The 9435-nt window shown below is 45.9% G+C and overlaps 1 protein-coding gene across 1 annotated transcript; it reads right to left on the reverse strand.

Moving 5' to 3' along the window:
• Nucleotides 1–1114: 1114 nt before the first annotated feature.
• On the reverse strand, nucleotides 1115–4913 carry SFRP2 (secreted frizzled related protein 2). The gene is made up of 3 exons (XM_010709426.4): nucleotides 4274–4913; nucleotides 3641–3721; nucleotides 1115–2207 (listed from the first exon to the last, which is right to left on the reverse strand). The coding sequence occupies exons 1-3, from the start codon at nucleotides 4764–4766 to the stop codon at nucleotides 1903–1905; spliced, it is 879 nt and encodes a 292-aa protein (XP_010707728.1). The 5' UTR covers nucleotides 4767–4913; the 3' UTR covers nucleotides 1115–1902.
• Nucleotides 4914–9435: the final 4522 nt, after the last annotated feature.

Here is a 9435-nt window from a genome sequence, read left to right on the forward strand (position 1 = left end):
TGTTATTACTATATTTCTGAGGATGCTTGTGAGGACTGATCTTGTCTTACTTGCTCAAAGTCCTACCATTTTTTGTAGGGGGTATAGTAAACACACAAAGATTTGGGAAGAGGGCAAATAAGAATTTTTCTAAAACAAATTAAATTTAGATTTTTTCTTTCAATCCTGTTAGGGGAAAAATCACACCAAATATATGAAATTATTATGATTATTTACTTCTAAAACAAATCTTGGGTTGGATTTGCATTCTCGCAGTGAATGGCTAACATAAAGCATTGTCCTTGTAAGTACTGGGCTTGTCATCCTCTTAATGAGGGTAAAAGCAACTTCATATGCACGGCAGCAGAGGGAGGTAAGATTAAGGTAAGATTTTTCACAGAACCACATAGAATGGTTTGGTTGGAAGAGACATTAAAGACCATCTAGTTCTAGCTCCCTGCTGTGGGTATCTTTCTCTAGAAGATGCTCAGAGGCCCATCCAGGATAAGTATTAAACTCTAGCAGGTAATGCTCTTCCATTGAAAATATTTGTAAGAAAAAGGCTGAAATACATTGCTCTAGTTACACTTTTAGGGTAGTGCAAACAGTTTATTTTCTAAATAGGAATAGTGAAAGTGCACACAAAACATACTTTGTTCTACCATTTAAATTATTCTGAATTGTTAGTAACAAATTAGGCTTTTGTCTACTCTTGGACTTCTTAATACGACTTTTTCAAGTGTAAGAAATGGATAAATGAGTATGATTTTTTAGCAAGTGATTTCATTGCTATTCCACATCAGCAGAGTCTTCTGAGATGGGATGAAATTGTAGGCAGTCAAAGAAACCACAGAGAACTTCTCATCTTGAAGAGCTCAACAGAAATCTATTAAAATGAGGTAAACGTACCTCAACCTTCAGGTTACATAGGTTGGTCTTTGTGGAAATGAGGTACTGAGTGGTTTTCTTAATTGCAGCCAGCATCAGAAGTTTCACTGTTGGTGACTGTTGGTCATTTGGGATAGAAGGGTGAATCTTGTTTGGCCATGACAAAGTGCAGTTGGACACCTTTTTCCCAAAACAGATTAAAATGAATTTGTCCAAGAACAAATCAAGACAATAGGAAAAGGAAAACTATGATGTAAAGTTTATATACAAGAATATAACATTTATCTGGAGTATTTACAAGGTTAATTAAAGCAATATTTTACAACTCTTTCAGGTTAACCACTAGGTATGTTACAGTTAGGCTACAGATGGTTTAATTTGCAAAATAATAAGAAAAAAGTTGCATTCAGATAAACCAGTTCCAAAACCTTTTTTTTTTTTTTCCTCTTTTTTTTTTCTTTTTTTTCCCCCTCTTAAGAAAAGGGCCCAGTCTTGTGGAAAAGAAAACTTAAGAATGGTTAATATACCCTTATTGATGCCTATGTATCACATGCAAGAGTTGTAACGTGACCTTTATAAACTTAATATAGATGGCAAGCCACTTCACCTCAGTGGAAGAGTCGTACCCCTTGTGACAGGCCAGTCGCACACATCTGTCTCTGTCTCCTACTTTTGCACAACAAACATGCATGTATACAGAGAGGCAGCAATATAAATGAACCAGCATTACAAAAATGAAGAGGGAAAAACCTCAGAGAAGAGTCACATTTGCAACCATAAAAAAAAAACAAACAAAAAAAACCCAACTGTTAAGTGAGATAGTTTAATACTTCCCCAAAATAGTCATGATATATATATTTTTATTACATTTAACCTATGTACAGAAACGGTGGGCTCTCCCCATCTTGCAGATTGGTTGCTGTGTCTCCTGGCCAGGGCATCTCAAGGCGCAGAGAGGCTGAAGAAAGAAGGCTGGGGAGGTCTGGAGAGCTGCTGGAGAGAGGAGGCTGCTGGAAGCCAACACAACCAAAGCCACTAACACTGCAGTTTGCGGATGCTGCGGGAGAACCGCTTGAAAGCCCGCTGCCCTTTTTGCCACCGCTTCAGCGAGGTGATCACCAGTTCCCCAGCTTGCTTTTGCCCCATCACCAAGTAGGGGACGTTGATGTCGTTCATCTCATCACAGGTACACTGGAGGCCACCTTTTAGCCAGAGCACGATCTTCCTCAGATCTCTTTCAGTCAGCCCATTCAGCTTGTAGATGGTCTTGCTCTTTGTTTCAGGGGTGATCTTGGTATCCCCATTGATGTAGGCAATCTCCTTCACTTTTATCTTCAAGGCTAATAGAGCAAGGGGAGGGGGGAGGGTGGTGAGAGGGAGAGAGATTAAGAGTTTTTTTCCCATTAGCGCACATAAAGAGGACCTGGGGAGGGAGGTGCTCTATTGCTAATTAAACTGTCAGGGCTGACAGAAGAGGCAGCAGGTGGCTCCATTTCTAAAGCCAGAAAGGGCATGCAAGTCATTTCAGTTTGAATCAACCTTAGGGCTGAGGGTTTTGGGGCTTCTTTTCTCCTCTTTCCCCTCCCCCTCTTTTTTCCTTCTTTCCTACATTAATATTTTCTTCAGCTTTTCTCCTGTTTGCAAACAGAGAGAGGGCAACTTTGCTATGTTAAGCAGCACTCCAGTTTTTGCTGGGACAGGATATATTCCTGAAACCCTACAATATGAAGGGGTAGTGGGGAGGCAAATACCTAAACCTAATCTGAAACCTGATCTCTGCTGCAGCTGAAAAGTTCTAAGCTTAATTTATTAGGCTGGAGAGGATTTTAGGCAAACCTGCAAGGAAATGATATTTCACATACATTGTTGTTTCTTTGAAAGAATAGATCCCATAGAAGGCAAATTGGTCCAACAGCTGCATTTGATTTGGAGAAAAAAAAAAAAAAGAGGAGGGGGATACAAGACGCTTTAAGGATCTGTGGGGCACATTTAGCTTTCGGAGGATTTATCTGAGTGAAGTTTGCCAGGCCAAAGCTATTGGTTGTTTTAGCAGTTATGTTCTGCAATCAGAGTTCCACAGGTTTTTTTTTGTTTGTTTTGTTATTGTTATTGTTCATTTTAAGAGCAGCTTTTGAATTCTTGCAGGTATTTCTGGTACAAATCTGTCTCCAGGTATAAATACTGCCCTATTATAAAATGATTCCCCTCCTCATTCCCCTTTTCTCTTGAAATGCTAATATGCAGATAACGTGCCCATCAGCTGTCTGCCTTGAACGGGCTTTCTCATCCTCTTCTAACCCCAGATCTTCACATTAAGTTTATATCCCCAATTATCTGTGCATTACTTTCTCTGTCAAATGATATATAGAGCTTCATTCTTAATCTGTGGAGAAAGTCTTTCTTTCCTGCTATATGCCATGCAGCTCTTTCTCATATGTCTAAGTGAAGCTTTGCTGTACTTCTCCCCAGGCGACAGTCTAGATGAAAGATTCCTTTTTTTCACTATTTTCTATTTGACTTGGCTGCAGTGTCCACATAAAAGAGTACTACTTTGAAACAGCACACAGGAAAGGACTATAAAAGGGCCGTTTTTTTCTCAGAGATGCAATTTTGTGTTTCATGATCAAATGGACAGATGCAACAGGATGGACGAGTCCACCTGCAGATGAGACAAAGCCCTGCCTTTATTCAGGCATGTCTCTCTGACTCCACTGGGAGTTTTACCTGCTCCTAATCCCGAAAGTTTTAATCGAGGGGCTCTGCTGCCACTTACCAAAGTCATTTTTGCAGAGGTTTTCCATGATGTCGTTATCGTCCTCATTTTTGTTCTTGCACGCATCGCAGACTTTGGGTGCTAGAAATACAAGGGACAGTCCTTGTCAGGCTCAAGGAGAAAAGAACAGCAGGTGGCGTTGGGAACCCTTCAGGGAAACACGGCTTTTCCAGCCGGACAGACTGACTGTGCGCCTTCTCCCTTTCCCTCACTTCGGTCACGAGCCATTGGAGGAGAGCACACGGGGCGCTCTTAGGGTCACACTAAACCATCCTTTTTCTTTCTTATTTTTTTTTTCCCTATTGCAAAAAGAGCAAAAGGGGGTGGGGGGAGGTCCCCAACCCCATGCTTCAGGAATGATTGCTGCAAGAGGGGGATGCCCCCATTACTGTCTCAGGGAACCATGTGGCTCCAGTCGGGGGTCACAGATATTCTCCACGAGGAGGTGACTGCTGCCAGCCTTACCACCCAGCACACCTGAGGGATGGGAGCAGCTCTGCAGAGCCAAGCCCAGAACACTTTGTTTCAGAGCTGTGGGGAAAGGCAGCGGTTACCGGGGCTGGGGTGTCATGGAGGGAACCTCCTCGAGCCTGACCAAGCAGCAGACCCAGCATCGGGGCAGCCACCTCTTACCTTCCCTGGTGACCGGGAGAATGTGGTCACTGCTGGCCAGCGGGATGCAGAGGTCGTTGTCCTTGGGGAAGCGGCTGCAGTCCAGCATGTCGGGCCAGGGGAAGCCGAAAGCTGACATCACTGGCGCGCAGCTCTCCTTCACCTCCTCACAGAGCGAGTGGCAGGGCTGGATGATCTCGTCCAGGTCGTCGATGCAGACGGGGGCAAAGAGGGAGCAGAGGAACTTCCTGGTGTCGGGGTGACACTGCTTCTGCACCAGCGGGATCCAGGTGGAGGCCTGCTCCAGCACCTCCTGCACCGTCTCATGCCCCAGCAGGTTGGGCAGCCGCATGCTCTGGTACTCGATGCCTCGGCACAGTAGCATCGGGGCGGGGATGGGTTTGCAGTTGGAGCGCTTGTAGGAGAAGTCGGGCTCCCCGAAGGGGAAGAGCCCGGCGGCCGAACCCAGGCACTGGGAGGCCAGCAGGAACAGGGCGCAGAGGCGGCGCGGCATGGCGGGGCGGTGGGCTGAGCGGAGTGCCGAGCGGGCCCCAGCTCAGGCTGCTCTGCTGCCTGATGGACGGAGGCTCTGAGAGACGTGCGGGGGCCAGCGGGCGTTTTCTGGATGTTTTGTATGCAAATGGCAGGGGGAGCGGGGGGCTGGGAGGAGCTTGGTGACAGCCATCCGGAAAGGATTGGTCACTACTTTCTTGCTCTGCTTCGGCTCGGGGGGATTGTCTTTTGGCAGGAAATCCTTAAAAGTGTGTGCGTGGGGAAGGGGCGGGTACATCGCCGCGAACAAAAACCCCCGGAGCCCCTTGTCCGAGCAGGGGCTGCGGGGCCGCTTTGGGGTCGCGGCTGCTCCGAGATGAGCTGTACAGCTCCCCGAGCTGCTGCGGAGCGGCAGGACGCTCCTCTCTCCTCGTGCCCCCGTGCCCACGTTTGGTCCGTTCACCGCCGACGGTGAAGTGATGTTGCCGGCTCACTTCCCCAAGCTTGGGGCCAGACCACCTGGACATGGGGGCAGGAGGTGTAAGCCAGCTTATTGTGGGAGGGTGCAGAGTGCCCCCACTTGCAGCACCCAGGGCTGCGAAGGGCAAGGGGGGGGAAGAAAATGTGAACCACAGGCATGCTCCTTACCCCTCATGGCGGCACCTCCCTGCCCACGGGGCTGTCCCGCAGCTGTGTTTGAGGGTCTGAGGATGGACCCCTATGGAGAAGCTCCAAACCTGCACCAAACCCTCCTGCCCAGCCTACCCCTGCAAGGTGCTGAAGACAGAGCTAGTCAAACCCTGGATGTGAAGTTTCTGGACCGACAGCCCTCTCCACATCAGGGATTTTTCCTCAGCTCTGAGTGTCCAAGGGTTTTTGACATCCTATTGCCTGGCATGTTCTTCTGCATGAGACTGGCCCCATACTATGCAGGCACATCCCTTTCCCTTCTGTCTTCACCTAGAAGCTCCCTCAAAGAATTATGTTTGTGCTGATTTGTCACAAAGGGAGAGGCAGCAGACAAAGTGCTGAGATCCCAGCGCAGCTCTATTGCAGCTTGGATATTTCTGGCATTTTTAACAATATTATTTATGAGATTATTATTGAAGAGAGTAGGCCTGTGTAGTATCATTTTGTGGTAAACCACATTCATTAATCAGCTACTGAATATATCTTCGTATAGAGATGTTTTATGGGAAGCCAGCCCTTCTCATAAAACCCTTGTAACTTGTGTAAGTTGCACAGTTGACCCTATACATCCAGTTTTCGTCACTGTCTGTGGCATAAGAAAGGGAGGGGATGTGCAGCATCCACCAAGAGGGCAAGAGGCAGCCATGCTTGCCTAGTGGTTGCATTGTCCCCTGGGCTAGCAGCTGGTACCTGTTTGAAGTCAGTGCCAGTCATTTCAGGGAGGGTTTGGAGGACCTTTCCAATAGGGCATGCTCATGGGTGTGACTTCCCTGTAGACCAGCCTCTCTAACACTGAAAACAAATACCATGGATGTCTAACACCCCTTGTGAAAGTGCTTAAAAGCCGTCAATTTCCCACAGCTCCACATATTCTTGCCGTCTGTGTGTGTTCATTTCTTTAAGCATCAGATCTTGGTCTCAGTCATCTTCCATGGCACTGAGCCCCACAGGTGACTTATGGTGTCCATTTTAAGCCTGTTTTGCCAAGTCCTGAGGACTGCCAGAGGTTGTCGCTGTTGCTGCTTGCAGGCGATGTCACCTCCTGGAGGTGGTCCCACAAGCCTTGGTCCCCAAACTCCTCTTCAGGAAAGAGGGTCTGCTAGCATGTTTACTTTTACTCTGAATGAATGACAGGGATCTTTATAAAAATGACTTTTTTTTTGTAATTTCTAATCTCTCTCCTTTTTTTATTTCCTGCCATTTTTTTGTGTGCCAGTCAGTGACCAGCACTTCAGGTGGAAGTCAGTGCGGTCAGAAGACAACTTGCCAGCTGCCTATGCCACTCTCTACAGATCCAGCTAGCTGTGCAGACTGCAAGCAAACACCCAAGATCTGAAGAGGCTGTTTAGACTACAGATAATAGTCGCTTTCTACAGCGGAGGATAAGACATTTCTGACAGAAATCTGCTCAGTTTTTTTCCACTGTGCTTGCTTGCTTGTTTGTTTCCTATTTACACACCTTTTTTTCCTGCATTTTTTTCCTGGATTAAGCTTTGATTTGAGATGAGGTTTTATGAGATGAGGGCTATTTCTATTTCTAATCAACTTTGGCAAACTCATTTACTATAAATTTGAAATGACCTGAGATCATGTAAACACAACCAGCCCAGACCTGCCAGACCCAGGCAATCACTGTTACCTTCACTTTGCCCTCTTGCAAGGAAAGTGCTGAAGTAGGAGGCTGAGCTCTCTGCTTGTCCATGCAACTGGGGTAGGGCTCCCTGGGTCTGCAAAGCCAAATTGCTGTTTGGGGGCCCAAAATGACATGGGAGGCTCTAGTGACCCCTGTTGAGATGGCTGCTGCCTCCCCAGATCCTGATGGATAGGCCCCTATGTTTGCCTTCCTCTGCAGGAGCGAAACAGGACTCATGGAGGCTGTGTGCCATAAGTGGATAGCCTTGCGTCCCCATCCTAGAAAACAAACTGTGAAGAAATAGTCTGAGGGATACTAGTGAAAATGAATTAACAAACTGTGGGGAAAATGAATTGACTCCTTTGTTCTTGAGAGAGATCTCTACTGTCTAAGCAGCGCATGTTGTCTGTGTCATCATATCAAAGTCATGGTGCCACTTTCTCTGTCTCAAGCCTTAGTGTGAGCTCAGATCTTCTGTACCCCTTTCTGGCCTGTCCTGGAAGCTGAGAAGTGGTTGGAGGAGATACATTGATGCTGGTGTAGTAAAAAATGGACAAGACTTGCTCCAGTGCAGGCAGCATTAAATACTGTTGGTCAGTCTCTCCTTCATATATTCTAATCTGCTTCCCTGAGATCACTTACTTTGAGATCCTTTACCTGGCTATATAGTGCATGTGAGGGCCACTCTGCAGCCCTCCATGGCCTGCTGACATGCTTTGCTGGTGTGATGAGTTTGAAATAAAAACCTGATGCTTCCCTTAGGCTGAACCCTGCTCCTTTACTGCTGATGCACAGTCAATATCATGCTTTTTGGCTGCAAAATCATGGGATAAGCTGTGGCTGCAGGGCACTGTGAGCTGCTGCAGCTTGCAGCTGAGGTAGCCAGACCAAGCAGGCTGAAGAGATCGTGGCCCTGGGGACTCTGTAAGCATAAACTTGGGTCTTGAGCAATTACCCTTTGGTTAGTAACATTGTAGAGTGGAGTGGAAAAACTGTGGCTTTTTAGCTCATTCTCATCAACCCGTGAAATGGCAGTGGTGAAGAAGAAAGCTGGCTTTCTTCCCATGGTGGAAGAAAAATATGATGAAAATGTTTGCTTTCCTTTAAAAATGATCTCTAGTGTCAAAGTATCTGAAGATTATTATTACTTCCATCTCACTGTTGCATTTGCTGGGGAGGAGTGGGAAATAGTATTGCGCATGTTTTGACGTGAGGCACTCAGCAGCAGATCACTCCTGACTGTTTCAGGGGCTGATAAGGTGGAACTCAACATTGTCCAGATCTGGGACTGGGCAGCAGTCTTGTTTTCTCTTACCGCAATGTTTCAAAGCCCTGTTGTCAAAAACTGCAAGTGCTGTAAATTTATCTTTTTTTCTTCCCCCTCCCTGTCTTGAAAGGAAACCTCCAGAAATCCCCTTCCCTTTCTTTTCTTCATTTACAATGCTCAGTGAGGAGGTAGCAGCCAGTGCATGGTGTAGTGAGCAGCTCACTTGGGGTGCCAAGCATGTGCTGCACTGCTGTGCAGGTTGCTATGTGCCTGAGGGGAAATGATTGTCTGGGAATATGAAAGAACCTCGCGGTGATGCTTGTGCATGCTGTGTAGTTATTTCTTTGTCCAGTGACACCAGGTATCAATGTGTAGCATGCACTGTTTCTACCTGCTGTTCTTGGGCTGTTCTGTTCTCCAGAAGCACTGTGCTGGGGACTGGAACTCTAGCTCGTGTGTGATCTGTGTTTGATGTTGCAAAGGGTACAGATCAGACTGGGGCTGATTCAAATTGAAAACAAACCCAAGTCACAGCAAATTTTCTAGTTTTTCTATCTGTATTTTAGCACAATGGTTCACCTTGCATAGTATCTTAAAATCCTCAGGCAAGTTTTTTCCGGTTTTGAATGTTTTCCACAGGAACATTACTAAATATTATTCCAAGCCTCTGTGTTCTTAATGTTGCCTTCTACTTTCCTCATCTCATATTAAATGGTGAATGTAGGTGCTTGGATGCTGTGCTATACACACATACACATATATTTGTATATAAATTTAGATCTATATGCGTGCTAGTGCTTTAGCAAGTTAAAATCCTTCAAATTTATCTGACATACATCTATATCTGGCTACAGTTTTTGTCATGGTAAGCATTTTTTGCTCATGCAGAATGTCTGTTTGTGATTACTGCTCCTGTTATTTTCTATCTCATCTATGTGCTGGATGACAATTAGAGATAGCAGAGACCACAGTCTACATGACTCCAATGTCATGGTACCTGGTGTTCCTACTATATTTTATTTAAAAAAAACTATAATGTAATATATCTTTTCTCTTCACGATATTTTCTGCCTCTCCCCTCCCCATCCTCTTGCAGTCTGG

Source organism: Meleagris gallopavo, chromosome 4 (assembly GCF_905368555.1).
Source record: "Meleagris gallopavo chromosome 4, MGAL_WU_HG_1.1, whole genome shotgun sequence".
Classification (NCBI taxonomy): Eukaryota; Metazoa; Chordata; class Aves; order Galliformes; family Phasianidae; genus Meleagris; species Meleagris gallopavo.